General features: G+C 42.0%; 1 protein-coding gene across 9 annotated transcripts in view; it reads left to right on the top strand.

Moving 5' to 3' along the window:
* Positions 1 to 21,270, top strand: part of LOC142398604 (disco-interacting protein 2 homolog C) — a 262,105-nt gene that overhangs the window by 193,695 nt on the left and 47,140 nt on the right. For all 9 annotated transcript variants that reach the window (XM_075482675.1, XM_075482674.1, XM_075482671.1 and 6 more), the window contains 3 exons: positions 5,519 to 5,610; positions 15,518 to 15,628; positions 19,985 to 20,108. In XM_075482675.1, the coding sequence (XP_075338790.1) occupies positions 5,519 to 5,610; positions 15,518 to 15,628; positions 19,985 to 20,108 (327 nt within the window). The remainder of the gene's footprint in view (positions 1 to 5,518; positions 5,611 to 15,517; positions 15,629 to 19,984; positions 20,109 to 21,270) is intronic.

The following is a 21,270-nucleotide window of genomic DNA, read 5'->3' as shown; positions in this document are numbered from 1 at the left end:
TGAGCGGAGTGATGTGAGAGAGGAGTGATGTGAGAGAGGAGTGATGTGAGAGAGGAGTGATGTGAGAGAGGAGTGATGTGTGAGAGGAGTGATGTGAGAGAGGAGTGATGTGAGAGAGGAGTGATGTGAGAGAGGAGTGATGTGTGAGAGGAGTGATGTGTGAGAGGAGTGATGTGAGAGAGGAGTGATGTGTGAGAGGAGTGAGCGGAGTGACGTGAGAGAGGAGTGACGTGAGAGAGGAGTGATGTGTGAGAGGAGTGATGTGTGAGAGGAGTGATGTGAGAGAGGAGTGATGTGAGAGAGGAGTGATGTGAGAGAGGAGTGATGTGAGAGAGAGGAGTGATGTGAGAGAGAGGAGTGATGTGAGAGAGGAGTGATGTGTGAGAGGAGTGATGTGTGAGAGGAGTGACGTGTGAGAGGAGTGATGTGATGTGAGAGAGGAGTGATGTGATGTGAGAGAGAGGAGTGATGTGAGAGAGAGGAGTGATGTGAGAGAGGAGTGATGTGAGAGAGAGGAGTGATGTGAGAGAGGAGTGATGTGAGAGAGGAGTGATGTGAGAGAGGAGTGATGTGAGAGAGGAGTGATGTGAGAGAGGAGTGATGTGAGAGAGGAGTGTGAGAGGAGTGATGTGAGAGAGAGGAGTGATGTGTGAGAGGAGTGATGTGTGAGAGGAGTGACGTGTGAGAGGAGTGATGTGATGTGAGAGAGGAGTGATGTGATGTGAGAGAGAGGAGTGATGTGAGAGAGAGGAGTGATGTGAGAGAGGAGTGATGTGAGAGAGAGGAGTGATGTGAGAGAGGAGCGATGTGAGAGAGAGGAGTGATGTGAGAGAGAGGAGTGATGTGAGAGAGAGGAGTGATGTGAGAGAGGAGCGATGTGAGAGAGGAGCGATGTGAGAGAGGAGCGATGTGAGAGAGAGGAGTGATGTGAGAGAGGAGTGATGTGAGAGAGAGGAGTGATGTGAGAGAGGAGCGATGTGAGAGAGGAGCGATGTGAGAGAGGAGCGATGTGAGAGAGAGGAGTGATGTGAGAGAGAGGAGTGATGTGTGAGAGAGGAGTGATGTGTGAGAGGAGTGATGTGTGAGAGGAGTGACGTGTGAGAGGAGTGATGTGATGTGAGAGAGAGGAGTGATGTGAGAGAGGAGTGATGTGAGAGAGAGGAGTGATGTGAGAGAGGAGCGATGTGAGAGAGGAGCGATGTGAGAGAGGAGCGATGTGAGAGAGAGGAGTGATGTGAGAGAGAGGAGTGATGTGTGAGAGAGGAGTGATGTGTGAGAGGAGTGATGTGTGAGAGGAGTGACGTGTGAGAGGAGTGATGTGATGTGAGAGAGGAGTGATGTGATGTGAGAGAGAGGAGTGATGTGAGAGAGAGGAGTGATGTGAGAGAGGAGTGATGTGAGAGAGGAGTGATGTGAGAGAGGAGCGATGTGAGAGAGGAGCGATGTGAGAGAGAGGAGTGATGTGAGAGAGAGGAGTGATGTGTGAGAGGAGTGATGTGAGAGAGGAGTGATGTGAGAGAGGAGTAATGTGAGAGAGGAGCGATGTGAGAGAGAGGAGTGATGTGAGAGAGAGGAGTGATGTGTGAGCAGAGTGATGTGAGAGAGGAGTAATGTGAGAGAGGAGTGATGTGAGAGAGAGGAGCGATGTGAGAGAGAGGAGTGATGTGTGAGCAGAGTGATGTGAGAGAGGAGTGATGTGAGAGAGGAGTGATGTGAGAGGAGCGATGTGAGAGAGGAGCGATGTGTGAGCAGAGTGATGTGTGAGCAGAGTGATGTGAGAGAGGAGTGATGTGAGAGAGGAGTGATGTGAGAGAGGAGTGTGAGAGGAGTGATGTGAGAGAGAGGAGTGATGTGTGAGAGGAGTGATGTGAGAGAGGAGCGATGTGAGAGAGGAGCGATGTGAGAGAGGAGTGATGTGAGAGAGAGGAGTGATGTGTGAGCAGAGTGATGTGAGAGAGGAGTGATGTGAGAGAGGAGTAATGTGAGAGAGGAGTGATGTGAGAGAGGAGTGATGTGAGAGGAGCGATGTGAGAGAGGAGTGTGAGAGGAGTGATGTGAGAGAGAGGAGTGATGTGAGAGAGAGGAGTGATGTGTGAGAGGAGTGATGTGAGAGAGGAGCGATGTGAGAGAGGAGCGATGTGAGAGAGGAGTGTGAGAGGAGTGATGTGAGAGAGAGGAGTGATGTGTGAGAGGAGTGATGTGAGAGAGGAGCGATGTGAGAGAGGAGCGATGTGAGAGAGAGGAGCGATGTGTGAGAGAGGAGCGATGTGAGAGAGAGGAGTGATGTGTGAGCAGAGTGATGTGAGAGAGGAGTGATGTGAGAGAGGAGTGATGTGAGAGGAGCGATGTGTGAGCGGAGTGATGTGTGAGCAGAGTGATGTGTGAGCAGAGTGATGTGAGAGAGGAGTGATGTGAGAGAGGAGTGATGTGAGAGAGGAGTGATGTGAGAGGAGCGATGTGTGAGCGGAGTGATGTGTGAGCAGAGTGATGTGTGAGCAGAGTGATGTGAGAGAGGAGTGATGTGAGAGAGGAGTGATGTGAGAGAGGAGTGATGTGAGAGAGGAGTGATGTGAGAGAGGAGTGATGTGAGAGAGGAGTGATGTGAGAGAGGAGTGATGTGAGAGAGGAGTGATGTGAGAGAGGAGTGATGTGAGAGAGGAGTGATGTGAGAGGAGTGATGTGTGAGAGGAGTGATGTGAGAGAGGAGTGATGTGAGAGAGGAGTGATGTGAGAGAGGAGTGATGTGAGAGAGGAGTGATGTGAGAGAGGAGTGATGTGAGAGAGGAGCGATGTGAGAGAGGAGTAATGTGAGAGAGGAGTGAGCTGGATGCTGATGGTGAGGAGTGATGTGAGAGAGGAGTGAGCTGGATGCTGATGGTGAGGAGATGCTCACCAGACTGTGAAATGTCTCCAGCCAGCGCTCGGGAGTCGGCCGCCGGGGACGCAGATCTGGTGAGACGCTGCGTGTGATGTGCGGTGCTGCATCTGAATCTCAGCCTTCCTCTCTCCCTCTGCCTCTTTCTTTTTATTATCTCTCGTTCCCGCCGTGTCCTCCCTCTGATGCCAAAGACAAAGACAAACTTGTTTTTGTTTCTTCCTCTCGAGCCGAAGAAAAGAGAAACTCGTGACACTCGACTCGATCCTCTCCACGACCCTCTCAGCAGACTCTGGTCCTCAGGAAGCGGCCCGGCTGCTGTTACTCACCAACAGATGCTGGGACCAGTGAGGAGCCGAGGACAACTTTTCCATGTCCCAGTGTGTTTGTGCTGCACTTTTCCATCAGTTTCTTTTTGTTCTGCATCCTTCTGCTTTAGTTTGGAGTGATTCTGGAAACTATAAACCTCTGCATGAGTCATACGTGTCACCGGGGCAGACGCTCGCTGTTTGACCATCTTCTCCAGTAAAACTCCTGAACTCCAACAGTAAATCAGCAGTTTAGCCGTGTAGCTCAGCTCATCGTGACTGCAGATGCCTGACATCTCTTGACATATTTGACCTTTTTTAAAACATTTGAAATATTTGACCTCATATTTGACCTTTTTAAAATATTTGACATCATATTTGACATTTTTTAAATATTTTGAATATTTGACCTCATATTTGAATTTTTTTTTAATATTTGACCTCATATTTAACCTTTTTTTAAAATATTTTAAATATTTGACCTCATATTTAACCCTTTTTTAAAATATTTTAAATATTTGATCTCATATTTAACTTTTTTTTAATATTTTAAATATTTGACCTCATATTTGACCTTTTTTTAAATATTTGACCTCATATTTGACCTTTTGTTAAATATTTTAAATATTTGACCTTTGATCTGAGGTCGGACAAACAAATTAACAATTGACTAGTTTTTTCCAGCTGCGTCTCCTGGCCAAAGTTAAAATGTTTTTAAGTCGTCATGACCTGAAGCTCGTGGACACTCCGGGTTTCCTCCTGCCTCCTTCACCCGAGCTGCTTTTTCACAAAGTGAATAAAATCCCGTGAAGAATGCAGCAGTCCACAGGCCGGCTGGACAACCCTTGTGTCCCAGCTCATCATTAAAACACAGAAAGATGTGAGAGCTGAGGCCACATTTATCAGGAATCCCTTTCATTTGGATCCTCTAACAGCCTGTTTGCCTCCTGGAATCCCAAAGCTCTCATTTTCTTCAATCCGTTAGTTTCTCACAAACACGAGGAGGAAAAAAAAAAAAAAGAAATCTCATTTTGCAGGAACAACAGTGAGTCCACGCCGGGCTGCTCATGCATAATATCTGCGTCTGCCACTCTGCGTTAGGAGCAGAGGAAGGGAGGAAATTGATTCTTTTGTTCTGAGCCTCGGCGGTAATGAACAGAGTCTGGCTGCCAGCAGAATCGAGCTGATCGGAAAGATTTGACAATAAAATTAAAAATGTGCTTTTTCAACTCTCCTTACTCTCGGAGAAGAATCCTACTGGAGTGGAAATCAGCACATCCACCCAAAGCCGCCTCCTGGTTGAAAGACCCGATTCTGTTCCTTAAGTTAGAAAAGATCAAATTAGAGGATCGACCCAAAAATTCCACGAAACTTGGGCCCCACTTTTATCTTATTTTGAGAAGCTTGAAGCCCTCCCAGATGATTGAAACGTAAACGGGAATGAAGACTCAGAGACCTCAGAAGACCGGTGTAGTGACAATTAAAGAAAGCAAATAGCCTGCTGGCACTGTCCTGAATATCCACTTTTTCTTTATTTTATTTTCTTATTATTTTTAATTTTTATTTTGTATCATTGTCTTTTTTATTTTATTTTTTTTAATTATTGTTTTTTATTTTGTATCATTCTTTTTTTAATTCTTTTTTTAATTATTGGTTTTTTTTTCCGTATCATCTTTTTTAAAATATTTTTCATCATTATAATTTTTATTTTGTATCATTATTGTCTTTTTTATTGTTATTGTTTTTTAAATTTTGTATCATTATTGTCTTTTTTATATTTTTTATTCTTATTATTTTTTGTGTCACTATTGTCTTTTTAATATTTATTATTATTATTATTATTTAATTTTGTATCCTTATTGTCTTTTTATTTATTTTTATTATTTTTATTAATATTTATCGACTTCATGTGTTCGGGTAGATTATTAAAGGGTTATTTTGTGTATTTTTAGATCTACTTCTCTTTAAAAAGAGGTGACGGGTTGCTTTCTGTTGCGTGAGCACAGCAATAATAACCGCTGTGAGCACGATCATTAAACATCTGCGTAATTATTCACCGGTGTGGCCTCTGACTGCACACTTTACCTCCATGGAACGGATTATTCCTCCGCCGCTCAGCCCGCTGCATGTTGCAGAATCTGAGCCATAGTTTCCAAACTCTGAGGTGAAACACATGAAAAGTTCAAAAGTGTCCTGTCAGTTCTGTAATCTGGTCCAGATGTGTCGTGATGTCAGCACAGATAGCGCTTTCATGTGTTTATTGGGTACCACATTCATGTTTTACAGATCAGAAACTTAAAGGAGGGCGTGCTGTGATTGTGTTCTCTGTCTGCAGGTAAACTTTGGTCCAGAAGTGTGAAGGTGGCCTTCAACCTGCTGCACAAACTGGGAACCAAGCAGGAACCGCTCGTCAGGCCTGGAGACCGGGTGAGTGGAAAGAAACAGAAAGAAAGAAAGAAAGCTGGTGTTTGATCTCGTTACGGAGGAACATCCATAAACCTTGTTTTGAGCTGTTTTCTGCTCATTTAACCACGTCAGAGCGCAGAAAAAACGCTGCACATCTGCAGATATTCAGCTGGAAATTAACAAAAGTTTATAATAAATTAATGTGTTGGGAAGCTGACCAGAGGAGGCACATTCACGGCAGTTTGTCCAATAAAATCACCACAAGGTGTTTATTTACATGTGCCTTCTGCTTCACGTGTAGAAAAAAAATATATATACACAACAAATTCCTCAAATTCAAGGTAAACACAAGAAACTTGTGCTAAAAATATATATATATATGTGTGTATATATATGTATATATATGTATATATATATATATATATGTATATATATATATATATATGTATATATATATATATATATATGTATATATATATATATATATGTATATATGTATATATATGTATATATGTATATATATATATGTATATATGTATATATGTATATATATATATGTATATATGTATATATATATATATATGTATATATGTATATATATATATATATGTATATATGTATATATATATATATATGTATATATGTATATATGTATATATATATATGTATATATGTATATATATATATGTATATGTATATATGTATATATATATATGTATATATGTATATATGTATATGTATATATGTATATATATATATATATATATATATATATATGTATATATATATATATATATATATACAATAAAAAATATAACTGAACAGTTAACTTAGTTGAACTAAATAAAGGTCAGCTTAGAACTAAACCATTTTTTTTTTTGATTATTTTTATTTTTTTGGATTTTTGCGTACAAATGCGATTAATCTAGCCTGGAAAACCAGCGCCAACTGCTGGACGGCAAAATGTTTTGCCTGCGGTTGGGTCTGGCCTCGATCCACTTGTCATTTTGAAAATACTGCCCTGAATCTGGCAGATGGCAACTAAACCAATCACAACGCAGAGATGTGTTTTGAATAAACGCGGGCGGGGCAGAGGGTTCTGAGGGAGTGACGACAGAGCGGTGCGACGTTGGGCAGTGGAAGCGAACATAGACAAGCGAAAGCACAACAAGAAAGATGGCGGCGGCAATGGAACAGTGCTCGTTTGATTCAGCCTTGGCACACAGCCATTATAACGAACAGCCTTGCCACTCTGTATTAAGCCCCATTGTACCGGCTTTTTGGCTGCAGTTCCACCAGAATTCCACTGGGGGCGTCGGTGGAGACCAGAATGAATGGGGCCCTATGGAGCTAGATGCTACAAATGGTCAGTTTCACCTAAGTCTCCTCAAGAGCGCTCAGATTTCAATGTAGTTTCTGAGAGCTCAACATGGGTTTCAAGTAAAAAATCTACTGAACGAGTACATATATCGCTTTGATTTCTTACTGGTTGGCTTCTTGTTGTCCACAACGCGCTAGCATTGTGCTAATGACAGCTGGTCGACTAGCTATGTATGACGTCATATACACTTCAAATCCTTTTTTTAAGCAAATGAGTGGCTCTAAAAATCTAAAACTCAGCCATGGGTATTTTCTAAACACCCTCTTTCGAAAACAACATTCGAATTACTAGAGAAAAAATTATATCTTGAGATAAGGGCACGAAAGGGCGTATAGCTCCATAGGACTCCATTCATTCTGGTCTCCAAAATTGAGCGCCCCACGTGGAAAGAGGGTGGAACTGCAACCAAAATCGCCTCGTTGGAAACCCGAAATGGACCGTGAGTGGCGTATCTGTCCTATTATAGAATCTGTGCTTGGCATCAGTTTTGGAAGAGTCCCCTCCCACCAAAGCTTTCTGTTGCGCTTACTACGTCACAGTCAGTTGCGCTGATTGGTCAGAGCGTTGGCCTATAGGCACAGACGCGGTTTGAAAGACAACGGGTTGTGCTCATCAACAATGTTCCGTTGTATCCATTGATCGGTGCCAGACTAAATTAGACATCCAATCCATTTAGGCTGGTTTATCAGGCTAATTAATCGTGATTAATCAGGGAAATCGTGAGATTAATTAGATTAAACATTTTATATATCAAACAATTAATTTGTGAATAGTTTGATATCTCAGGTGTTTATTGACACTCATTCAATTTTGCATTCTTTATTCATTAATTAATTTATTTTCTTTCATTTTGTTTCCTAAAACCAATACAAAATACCACGTAACTACTTATCTGTTAGTTTTGTGAATTCTTTACTCTTAAGCCCCATACACACACGTCGCTGCTATTTACTCGCTCACTCGCCTACTCGCCACTCGCTTGGGTGCTTTTGCTGACTTGGTGTGTAGAAGTTGGGTGGCCACTGTTTGGAGAACACTGGGGGAACGTCACCTGTCAATAATCTGTATTCTGCATTTTAATTGGCTACTCGCTTTACTCGCGTCGCTCGAAGTTGAAATATGTTCATCTCGGAATCCGCCCACATCGCATCGCTTGTACTCTCCTCGCCTCGCGTGAACACATAGACATTCTATTGACTTCACTCGCTGAGCGAGGAAATAGCAGCGACGTGTGTGTATGGGGCTTTACACCCAATGCAAATTGCTAATACCCCCCTTCTCCTATAGCGAAACGAGACTTCTGATTTACTGGTCTGCAAAAAAAAACATATATATATATATATATATATATATATATACACCTTGATGAAACCATATCTGTATCACCCGACCTTTACTACGCAGTAAGAGATCTATCTCTTACCCCCCTGACTGAGTCTGACCGGTGGGTTTCCTTCCATGTAGCTTATTGTTAGCTTTGATCCTAGCTGTAATGTTAGCTTATTGTTAGCTTTGACGCTAGCTGTAATGTTAGCTTATTGTTAGCTTTGACGCTAGCTGTAATGTTAGCTTTGACGCTAGCTGTAATGTTAGCTTATTGTTAGCTTTGACGCTAGCTGTAATGTTAGCTTATTGTTAGCTTTGACGCTAGCTGTAATGTTAGCTTATTGTTAGCTTTGACGCTAGCTGTAATGTTAGCTTATTGTTGGCTTTGACGCTAGCTGTAATGTTAGCTTATTGTTAGCTTTGATGCTAGCTTATTGTTAGCTTTGATGCTAGCTGTAATGTTAGCTTATTGTTAGCTTTGACGCTAGCTGTAATGTTAGCTTATTGTTAGCTTTGACGCTAGCTGTAATGTTAGCTTATTGTTAGCTTTGACGCTAGCTGTAATGTTAGCTTATTATTAGCTTTGACGCTAGCTTATTGTTAGCTTTGACGCTAGCTGTGATGTTTTAGTTGGGCAGACAGAAAGTGGTTCTTCCATGAGTCTCAGCTGAGTTTCAGGACTTCCTTGCAGCTGATGTGTAAAAGCAGCTTTTTTATCTCAGAGTTCTTCTCTTCACTGGTGAACGTTTCAAAGGAAAAGTCTTTGATGGTTTGAGTTAGCGGACCCTTAATCCCGAGCTGGAAACAGACCTCGGTGCAGCTGGGTTAGATTTGAGGCAGCAGTCTCTTCGCTGACATCATTTCTCAGGACTTTGAGCTCTATCCAGAAACCGCCTGCAGCCCCCCACACGGCCTCCATTCGGTCCTTAAAAAGCGTCCTCCTGACTGTCACTTTAATGATCACATCGCTCTCTGGACCCCTTCATCCATGAAAAGATGATCCCCCTGAGACGCTGAGAAGCTTCAGTAACAGGCTCCATGTTTCCGCTGCCACGCGACGCCCTCAGTGTTCCATCATCTTTATTTTAAGCTGGACTTCTGGCTCGGTTGGAAACAAACTGGAGACTGTCACAGTTCCAGAGTGTTTCAGCCTCAGAGGGTGTGTGTTTTAATGAAGAACTCTGGTCTTCAGACCGGTCTGCTGCTGCTTTAAGAGGCTGCTCACAGATTGTTCCAGCAGGGGAATGCGTCCTGCAAGATGTTCACTGAGGGTTGAAGGCATCTAATTACACTCTGGTTGGAGTTCTGTTGTTCAATGTGGGCGAACAAGCTCGCATCTGTCTCAGGAAATGAGGCTGGTGTGGAATCAGATTCTGAGGAAATGCTCCCTTTGCAGAGGATTTAAGGTCTTCTTTTGTCTTCTCACTTTAGATCAGGGATGGGCAACTTCCATGATAAAGAGGGTCAACATTTTTTCAGCACTATCATTGGAGGGCCACATGACCACGCACTTCGAATAATTGGATATGAAAGACGCTACAAATGATTCTCAATAAGAACACATTTTATATGAATTTATATCTGTATGTTTATTGCACCAACATACAACTATTTTCTGCATATAAATGCATTTTAACACGTCCTTAATAAGCAACAAAGACAAAACATTTGCTTAAAAAAAAGTGCAAAAAGGAATTTGAACTCCTTCATAACAAAGAACATAACTGAAGAGGTACTCTTCTTCCCATTTTGGCTGAAAAATGCGATTTTCTCGGTCAAGTTTTCTCTTTTTGCCACTGCTAATGGCCATGGCTCTTGACTTTCCTATTCGCTGTTGCTGAAAGCGGCCCGGGCCCCGCTATCGTTTGTGTATGGCGCGCCCTCTATCGGTCAACAGTATAATTACAAGGTTTTTTTTATTGTTTGTTTGTTTGTTTTTTTTAATTATTAAATTATTATTGATCTATTTGTGGGCCGTACTGAGTTTGACTCCTTGCATCCTTCGGATGTGTTGGGGCTCCGCACGGATGCTTCTTCCTGCTGTCTGAAGGAGGTTTGAGATGTTTCCAGTTAGCATTCTTTATTTCTTGGTTTGGCCGTCTGCAGCCCTCATACAGATGCTCAGATACTTAAAGTGATAGTTCGGAGTAGATTCAACCTGGGGTCATTTGAACCGTGATATCCAGCCAAGTAGCCCACCCGCAGTTTTTTCGATATTGGCTGAACATCAGCTGAGTTACTGAGTTATCCCGAATAGCTTCGTACAAGCGCTAATGGACCCTGGCAGTATCTCCAAAATTACCACACTAAAATCACATGCCATGACACCAAACTTCTACAGTAGTACAAATATGGTCTGTACTCACAAAGCGATGCATTTGGAAGTTTGAAAATAGTCCAGGAGTTTATTATTATCAACACAAGCCTGATAGCTTCTCTGCTGCTAAAGCTGCGTCGACGTCACTTCCTTGATCTGGGAGCTTCAAAGTAAGATGAGGGTTGATCTACTACTGTAGACAACAAAGTATATGCTATATTCTACATGATTTTTTTTATAAATTTTTATGTTGTAGAGTTGTGAAGTTATTTTATCAATGGAGAAATTGAGCAGCCTTGCTTTGTTGTCTACAGTAGTAGATCAGCCCTCATCTTACTTTGAAGCTCCCAGAAGTGACGTCGACGCAGCTTTAGCAGCAGAGAAGCTATCAGGCTTGTGTTGATAATAATAAACTCCTGGACTATGTACAAACTTCCAAATGCATCATTTGGTGAGTACAGACCATATTTGTACTACTGTAGAAGTTTGGTGTCATGGCATGTGATTTTAGTGTGGTAATTTTGGAGATACTGCCAGGGTCCGTTAGCGCTTGTACGAAGCTATTCGGGATAACTCAGTAACTCAGCTGATGTTCAGCCAATATTGAAAAAACTGCGGGTGGGCTACTTGGCTGGATATCACGGTTCAAATGACCCCAGGGTGAATCTACTCCGGAGTATCACTTTAAAGCTGTTCACCTGCTCCAGCTCCAATCTTTTCCTCCTTTCTGCAGAAATCAACACTTTTTGTTGTATTTCGCACAGACAAACGCCTCAGCGGTATGTTCACTTATAGATGGGTTAGACGGCACTAAATTCACCCATTCGGCCATTTTCTGCTGCAAATCTGGGACCAGGTCACAGGGGGCCACAGTCTGAGCAGAGACCCCCAGACCTCCTCCAGCTTTTCCAGGACAACAATCCGGAGGATTGGCCCCTTCCTCACCAACAAGGCAGCGCAGGTGCTCATCCAGGCTCTTGTCATCTCCCCCCTTGACTACTGCAACTCCCTCCTTGCTGGCGCCCCGATGGTGGAACGATCTCCCGACTGATGTCAGGACAGCTGAGTCGCTGCCCATCTTTGGCCGCAGGCTGCAAACCATTTCTTCAGGAAACACTACCCAGATCCGCCCTCTCAGGACATCACCTGTTTCCTCCCAGCTCCTTACGCACTTATTTGTTCCTAAATTTTATTTGTTTTCTAAATTGTCTTCCCATTTGTCTCGGTACCTAACTTACCGCACTTACTCTAGCACTAGTTATGCTCTTAGCCGTTTGGTTTTGGAAGGAAATGCACTTATGAGTTCTTGTGACCTGAAGTTTTTTTGCCTACCGATGTGGAACACACTGATTGTAAGTCGCTTTGGATAAAAGCGTCTGCAAAATGACCGTAATGTGATGTGATGTAATGCAACAAGGAGAGAAATGATCCTGGTTCTGCCCCTCGGCCTCCTCCAGGTGGGACGTGTCTGAAAGGAAAGGAACCTGAAACCAGGTGCCTGACCACTTTCTACTTGTGATAAAGAGGAGCAGCGACATCTCTTTGCCCCTCCTCGATGTCTAGGGATGGGAATCGAAAACCGGTTCTTGTTGAGAACCGGTTCCCAGTGTTTCAATTCCTTGGAATCGTTTGGCGATTTTGCAAACGATTCCCTTATCGATTCCAGTGGGCGCGAATGACGTCAATGAGTCCAGCGCAGCCAGCAGCCAACAGTAAACATGGCGCCCAAGCGGTACAAACGCTCGAAAGTTTGATTACACATCCCTAAAAAAGACGACAAACTGGGCAACTTGCAAAGTGAATATTTCACCAAAGGGAGGAAATACTACCAACATGCAATAACTATGAATGAATGTCGCGTTTTCGATCTGCTCCGGACTAACGTTGGTGAATCTGAACCCAGCAACGTTAGCAACGTTAGCAACGTTAGCAACGTTAGCAGCGTTAGCATGTCCTTGGCTAACACTGCAGGTAACTAACTAACTAACAAACACTGCCTATCATGTTAGCGCCATTTGCCTCATTGTAAAAGCTGCTGTTAGTAACGGTTAAGGTTAAATGAATGCCTTCTCAGGCATTACATTTAGATGAAATCATGAGAGACAGAGCCTGACTGGCTCAGACCCAGAGGCTGGTGGTACTACCCCCAGTTCACCTCTACCTCCAGCTTCTCCTTTCACCAGAGCAGAAAGAGTTAAATTACCCAGGCCATGATAGACCAATGTGGACCTCACCGTTGTTGGGTTTGTAAGGTCATGACTCGTGTTGCTTCTAAACTAAACAAAGTTGATGCTAATCGACCGGTTTGTTGTCCTTTTTCTCCAAATGAGAATCGATAAGGGAACCGATAAAGAACCGAATCGTTAAGCAGAATCGAAAATGGAATTGGAATCGTAAAAATCTTATCAATTCCCATCCCTATCGATGTCCCAGTTCCTCATTCTGCTTGATCCACGCTTTGGAGGAAGCTCTGCTTATGTTCTCATTTCTTTGCTCACTGTCCACAGCCAATGAGCCTTAGTGAGGGCAGAGATGTGAGTGGGAAGCTTCTTCTCTGCTCATCATCATGGTCACCAGTCAAAAATACTGGACCCTGTAGAACATTCTGAGTGTAGGAAGCTGTCAGCAGCCATCAGCATAAAGGTGGCAGCAAGCAGGACTGCAGCCACTTTGAGGCCTCGCTCGCTCACGTGAGAATCCATCAGTTTCTCACGTGAACTCACGGGAGAAACCGATGGATCCCGTCACCGATCTTCGGCTCTGAAAGCCTGACCAATTTTATTTATAGAGCACAATTCGTACACAAGGAAATTCACAGCTACATAACATCACAAGAAGGCAATAAAATCATTAAAAATAAAAATAGAAATAAAATAAAAAAATAAAATAATAATACAAATTAAAAAAAATTAAAAAACCCATTAAAAATAAAAAAATAAATGAAATAAAAAAATAAAATAAAAAACAAATAAAATAAAAAATAATAATACAAATAAAAAAAAATTAAAAAAAACATTAAAAATAATCATTAATTGATTCATTTAAAAGTGAAGAGTGCAGATAAAATACTTTCAGGTGTCATATGCACAGCTAAATAGAACTGTTTTCAGCCTGGATTTAAACATTGTCAGAGTTGAGGCGTTGAACCTGAGCAGCTTCCTGCAGGCAGACACCTGACCACCTCCAGTGAGACCCTCACATGTCAATATTAGACCTGCTCAAACATCCTCACGCTGCACTCAAGCATTCGCCCGCACTTATCTAACAGCACCAACCCTGCGCCACCCACCCACACACACTTCCACTCCTGGGATGAATATGGAAGCTATTAAGCAGCCAAGTTCACTGTTCACATCCCAACATGCAACTGGAGCTGAACTGTATCCAATAAGGCAGATCAGAGGGTAGCAGCCTCGCTGTGATGTAGGAGCATGTTTGATGCTGTGGGCACCATAAAAGTAAGTTTATTTTTAAGGGATATACTGTAGAGACTTCCTGTGAATTTATGGGAGATTTCCAACAATATCAGACTGTATGTGAACCCCACACTGGTGCACAGATACTGTTATCAGTTAACCAGTTAGCCAGACAGCTGCTGGTGGTTCAGTCTGTGGCATCTTTAGTAGTTGAAGTGTTATTGGATGAGATGCTGAGCGCCCCGCTGTGTGTCAGACTGTGCAGGATGATGAAAGTATGAAGCAGAAAGGCCCTTCATGTATGGGGCAGCGTTAAACAGCACATGTTCTATCTACCACACCCTGAATGTGGTGTTTATATGCAAAGGCTCAAATTTACATTCAGTTTTTTTTATCTAAATGTGATAAAGAAAGAAACCCGCGAGGAATAAACCGAGAAACTGGCAACAGATTGGTTTAAAGGAACGTTACAGACAGAAAACAGAAGAAGGAGTGCTGGAGATGGAGATAATCTTAATTCTCCTCTAAGAGCCACCGACTCCTCGTCCAACCTTCTGGTTCTTTGGCAGCGCTTCTTCCCGTCGGTCACCATCACCGACCGAGCATCGCAGACACTAAACGAGCTCCGAGCACATTTTACATCCCCAGTTCTTACTTTTATTCTGACTTTCCCGCTGCCTCAGCTGCTCGTTCTGAAGTTTAACTTTCCTGAATGCTGATCCGTTTCAGACTTGACAAACTGAATCGGAGAGAAAACCGATTACTGTTTGCCATCACCATGGTTACGGGACCGTAGCTTAGGGCTGTAGCGATACACTAATCTCACGATACGATACATGATATTCAGCCAAGGATTCGATACGATTTGATTCGATACGAATCGATACGATACGATACAATTCGATACGATACAACTCGATGCGATTTGATTCGATACGATTCGATTCGATGCGAATCGATACGATACGATTTGATACGATACGATTCGATACGCTACGATACGCTTCGATACGTATATTTTGTGGGGTGAAAAGGGGACAGTGTGATTTGACATGAATCATCGCTGATTGGACCGGTGGTCCGACCTTTGACCCGGAAGGACAACCCCGCCAGACAAACAGAAACAAATGAACATGTCACAAATGTGAGAGCTGTGCACTTTATACAACATTTTTATCAACTAATTTATCACTGTTTTGTATAATGTGACCCCCTGGCATTGTATTGTATTAACTTAATGTTCTGTGTTTTCACTCATTGTAACGTCTGACTTTTCAATAAAGTTTGCTTTTAAAAAAAAAAATTTGAATAATAAATAAATATAAATAAATAAATAAATAAAAATCTTGCCTTTATCGGGAAACGAAATATCGATATATATCGCAGGATCGATAAAATTGCTCAGCCCTACCGTAGCTCGTGGATCATTTCCTTCTCGTTTTTGTCATTCCGGGATAACCATGATGTGATGTCTCCTCCTGCCTTTAGGTGGCGCTGGTCTTTCCCAACAACGACCCTGCTGCCTTTGTGACGGCGTTTTACGGCTGTCTGCTGGCCGAGGTTGTTCCCGTGCCGATAGAGGTGCCGCTAACCAGGAAGGTAAGTGCTCACCTGAACCAACCACAACTTTGTTTGGGAATTGATTCGGGGTTTTTTACGAGGTTTTTAGCTCTTTTGTGTTGTTGTACATTTAAATAAAAGAGGTGGGGGTCAATATATCTGGTAGAATATTGAAAACATAGCAATTAGTAGGTAGAAAGTAGTAGGTTTGTGCTGGTAATAATAATACATTTTATTTGGAGGCTCCTTTCAGGTAACCCAAGGTCACCTTACATGAGAAATAAGAGCATTAAAACATAATAAAAGAATAAAAACTAGGGCTGGGCGAGTTAACTCTTTACTTTATCGCATATTAGCGCAGGTTTTATTATTTATTTTATTATACAGAACGCAAAATCTGATTCACCACGTGCTTCAGCGTCTACAAGCAGGTTTGTTTTGACTTTCAACCCAGTTATCTCGGGGTCTGAATCCGATCCAATTTCTTGTCAGATTAAGGTGTCTACATGCACTTAATAACTCAGCCTGATTGTAATTTAGCCAATAATCCAATCCTTTCAGTGCCATGTGACCCCACTGACTGAGACATATTCTCTGTGGCAGCTAAGGTTGCAACACAATGCTCAGTTGTCTCTTCAGCCGGGGTCTTCTTTCAAAGTGTTAAAACAGGTACAAATGTCTGCGCCCTGCTCTGCACCGGGGTGCCACAAGGTTCTTGGCTGGGGCCCCTTCTCTTTGCAATATATACCATATATACACCGCCCGTGTGGCTCCTCATTTGACTGCTTACACAGATGATGCCAACTGAATCTATCGTCCCAACAATGAACAATGATCCAATTTCTTGTCAGATTAAGGTGTCTACATGCACTTAATAACTCAGTCTGATTGTAATTTAGCCAATAATCCGATCCTTTCAGTGCCATGTGACCCCACTGAGTGCTGACGGGCTCCTTCTGGCATCGCCTACCTTTCAGAGATCAGAAGCACACAATAAACCACGAGTTAAACCGGCTTTTCCCACACACACTGGAAAAAATCTAAGTCTTACCAAGTATATTTGTCTCATTTCTAGTCGAAATATCTCATTACACTTAATATAAGACACAACTGCCTAACAAGTACTATTTCAGCCAGATATAGGGACTTGTTTGAAGACAATACATCTGGAATATCTTATTAAATGAAAAGGTCTTGAAAACAAATTGTTTTGAGTCGGATTTCATATGAAACAAGCTTTTTTTTTTTTTCATTTGAAGAGGTTTTTAAGCTAATTTCAAGATCACTTTTAACTCAAAAGTCCCAAATATCACATCTTATTTCAAGAAATCTTGACAAGCCGATTTTCACTAGTTCCATTGGCAGATTTTTTTTGCTTATTTCAAGCAAAAACGTCTGTTTGTTGTTTTTTTACTTATTTTTGGAGGGGCATTTTTTCCAGTGCAGACACTGGTATCTATAAAGCTCACCTCACCCATTCTGCACATCATCTGTGCACGTTTCCATGTTTAAATTCTGCCCCCGGTGGCTTATCAGTTTAAGGAGGGTTCGTTCTTTTCTGACTCTAACTTTTAATAAAGGAAAGAAACATTATGAGGTCATTTATTGCGGTTTCTATCCAGCGTAGCTGATGGGTAAACAGTGGAAGAGAGGGTGAGTTAGAGCTCGTTTTCAGTTTCTGTCTCTTATTTCCTTCACGTTAAACGTCAGGAGGAAGCTGAGCAGAGGACATGCTGCAGAGTCTGCAGTACGGCGGAGATAATTCTACCTTTGGGGGAATAAAAAACATCTGAGTCATCAGAAGTCACATTGTGGTGCAGCTCAGCAGACACTGAGCTTTGCCGAGTTGTAATCTGAGCCAAATGTCTGTTCGGAGACATCTCTGCTGCTGCTGTTGTTGTTGCAGCGCTGCCTGAGTCATGGTTTGGGCCGGCTTTCAATTTGCACTGTAATGTCCTCTGGGAGAAATCAGCAGGGCTGACGTGAGTGTGTCAGTCGGCTGTTAAATTCAGTCTATTTCAGACTATGTTTTACTGGAAATGGCCAAAGCAAAGCTTTTTATTAAGTCACAAACACAGGAGAGAACAAAATCATATGTCTACAGACATGATTACATGCTTTAATGCACTTAAATGTGTGCATAAAACCAGTTATTTCAAAAGGTTTGAACCCTTTGAGTAACATGAGATGATCTGCCCTCTGCCCTCGGACTTCTAAGCACCGGATCCTATTTCATCCAATGCAAACTGAAGCAACCGCTGAAGGCAGAAAGCAACCAAAGTGTCATGTTTCCGTCATTTAAGGCTTCCCTGATGCTTCTTTCCAGGCTAATTCCAGGCTACAGAATTAGCTCCACCAGCTGTTTAACTCACCGCACCCCAACTAACAGTTCTGAATAAAATCTCCATTTAATTTGCATTTTATTCTGCGGATTTACTGCAAACTCGGTTTAAATTTGCATACATTTTGGTGGAGATTTGACACCGACGAAATCCTACGTTCACTCAGACTTTGTCTAAATCTTTATGTTCCTCTCAGCTCCGGAGAACCCAGGATGTAGTTGTCAGTTCCCGTGAGACTAAAGTTATGTATCTGTCACATAAGCTTAAGTGCACATTGATGTCCATCCCTGTGTAGATGCAGCGAGGCTCTTATACTTCAGCTTCTTCTGAGTGTATAACTGAACAAACTAAATGTTGGGCCTGTTTTAAGCTAGCTGCTGTATCTGCAGGTTGGAAAATTAACTTCATCAGGGAGGGGCTGACAGCTGATTTCAAGAGAACAAAGCACCATGTTGTGGCCATTTATGTTTGTAAATCATAAGTTCTATCAATTTAGTTTTCTTTGGGCAGTTAGAATGTACGAGTTGGCGTGTTGGAGGAGCTTTTTGTTGGTCAAATGTCCGCTGTGAAGACGGGAGGTTTTGGTTAAATGATTTTTTTGACCACTTTTTGAGCTTGTAAAATCAGATTAAGTTTAAAAAGTTTCGTTTTTCATCTAAGTTGTAAGAGATTTTTAGTTATTGTTTTGTTCATATTTTTTGTTTTCAAATAACTACATATATTTTTTAAACAATCAAGTCTGAAGTGCAAGAATCAAACCTGTTGGACCAAGTCACACATGTGCAAGTCTCAAGTAAGTCCCAAGTCTTAGCTTTCAAGTCTCAAGTAAGTCCCAAGTCTTAGCTTTCAAGTCTCAAGTAAGTCTCAAGTCTTAGCTTTCAAGTCTCAAGTAAGTCCCAAGTCTTAGCTTTCAAGTCTCAAGTAAGTCCCAAGTCTTAGCTTTCAAGTCTCAAGTAAGTCTCAAGTCTTAGCTTTCAAGTCTCAAGTAAGTCCCAAGTCTTAGCTTTCAAGTCTCAAGTAAGTCTCAAGTCTTAGCTTTCAAGTCTCAAGTAAGTCCCAAGTCTTAGCTTTCAAGTCTCAAGTAAGTCTCAAGTCTTAGCTTTCAAGTCTCAAGTAAGTCCCAAGTCTTAGCTTTCAAGTCTCAAGTAGGTCCCAAGTCTTAGCTTTCAAGTCTCATGTAATTTTTTCTTGGGCAAGTCAAAGTCAAAGTCAAGTCACCTTATTATTGCAATTTTACCTGCAGAATCTGATCTTAATAAAGTGAAAACACAAAGATATAAGTAACTGTCAGTAAACATCATTGGCCAATGTGTCCAACCTGTCCACCCCGTATCATATCAAGCTAACGTTAGCTAACTACCGACTAGGCTAACAGGATAATATTAGCTAATTTGACGAGCACTTACTGGTCAGAATGGATCTTCAGATGACGAACAAAGTTGGAAGTTGTCGTCTGGCTGTCTGAGATGTTGATGCCGCATGTCTTGCACTGTGCTGTTCGTCTTTTGCCGTTAAAATGGTAATTACGAAAGCTGAAGACAACGACTCTCGGTCCCGCTGACATGTTGATGCGTTGATGAAGGTAGTCCGGCTAGTTGGCTGGGGTTTAAAAAATAAAGCGTTTTGCTTCTCAGAACAACATGCGTTCAACAGAGTAATACATTTGCATCACAAAATCGTTCTCCAGGAAAAAGTCAGACCTCACAATCGCTTGGCCCTATTTTCTCTCGCCAAAACGAGGCTGGAACTCTGCTCACAGGAGGGTAGCAAATGTTCATAAATGATGTTGCTGATATGGGATGTCATACAGCTTCATGTCAAAAGAGGTGAACTGTCCCTTTAATATCTGAGATTATCCCACGTGTGCATGTACAAATCTGCCTGAGAAGTGTGTTTTACATCCATGTTTTTAACCCCCAATGAGTGAAATCCTCAGATGCTCATTTACTCAATAAGAATACGATCAAGTTGTTTAATCCACGAGTCCAGGTTCTCCTGGATGAGGGTCCAGGTCGGCTGATGTTTCACGCTCAGTCTCTGTGTCTGTGTGCAGGACGCCGGCAGTCAGCAGATCGGCTTCCTGTTGGGCAGCTGTGGGGTCACGGTGGCTCTGACCAGCGACGCCTGCCATAAAGGGTTACCCAAAGGCCCCACAGGAGAGATCCCACAGTTCAAAGGTCAGACACACAGCCTTTCACTGTTATACATGTGGTTTATACAGATTACTACACAGAACTGTGTAAAAGTCTTCTTCCAAGCAGCCAGACTTTATCTTAATCTTTTAAAGTAACAGTTCTCCAGGTTTCTGAAGCTCTTTCAGAGTTTTTCTTTGGACATTTTCTGCCTTTTTTCCACTCGTTTTCGGTCCATTTTTCCTTCATTAAGCCACTTAACTCTGAGCTATGAACCATTCAGGCAGGAAAAAGGCTCCTAACTCAAGGGATGAACCAGTGTTGTGTCCACACAGAACAGACAACTGAGCAAAGAAGCCGTTTTAAACTGGATCTTTAGGCACTTTGTTCCCAGCAGCCTATCACAGAGACACATCATTTGTTCCCATTTCTTTAGCTGCATCTGTGAAAAACAGCTTCATAGTTTCAACTTTGTTGTACATTTCCATTAAAACTGTTTTCAGTTACCAAAAGAGTCAAATTAATATAAGAAATTCAGTTTAAAAAAAATCCTAATCCCAAAAAATGAACGTTATCACGTCTAAAAGTAGGAAAAAAACAGACAATAATAAGAATGACATGTTATTCAACATCAAGAAAAAGTAAATAAGATTCAATTTAAAGCTTAAAAAAGGAATATAAGATATAATATAATCTAGTGTCATCATACTACTGGGTATAAAAAGCCATCCTAAATAAGTAGGTTTTTAGCCTAGATTTGAAGATAATGAACCACAAATGGGCTGTGTTCGAAACCACATACTACTCCTACTAACTTTTTGAGTTAGTATGCGAGTTTGAGTAAGTGAGAAGTTCCCGGATGCATACTAGATTCTCTGAAATGTTGGGTATGCATCATGAGGTTACTACTCATACTCAAACTACCCAAGATGCAACGTAACGTGACGTAGCCGATCGTCATTTCCTGTCAAAACGGCAGTTTCAAGCTAGCTACAACGAGGGTAGGTTCACTTCCTGTTTTCAAAACAAAAGCACCAATTGTATGGTAATGGCTTTCCCTATGATAAAAGGCAACGGGTATTTTATTTTGTGAAAATAACAGGAAGTGCGTTGCTCACTGCGGCTAGCTTTAGTTGCGCAGAATTCGTGGGAACTAAATTGTAAATAGACGGTATTTTGTCAGGTTTTCAACACGTTGGGGATCTAA

The sequence above is a fragment of the Odontesthes bonariensis genome, chromosome 14 (assembly GCF_027942865.1).
Source record: "Odontesthes bonariensis isolate fOdoBon6 chromosome 14, fOdoBon6.hap1, whole genome shotgun sequence".
Classification (NCBI taxonomy): domain Eukaryota; kingdom Metazoa; phylum Chordata; class Actinopteri; order Atheriniformes; family Atherinopsidae; genus Odontesthes; species Odontesthes bonariensis.
This window is presented reverse-complemented; position numbering and strand designations above follow the sequence as displayed.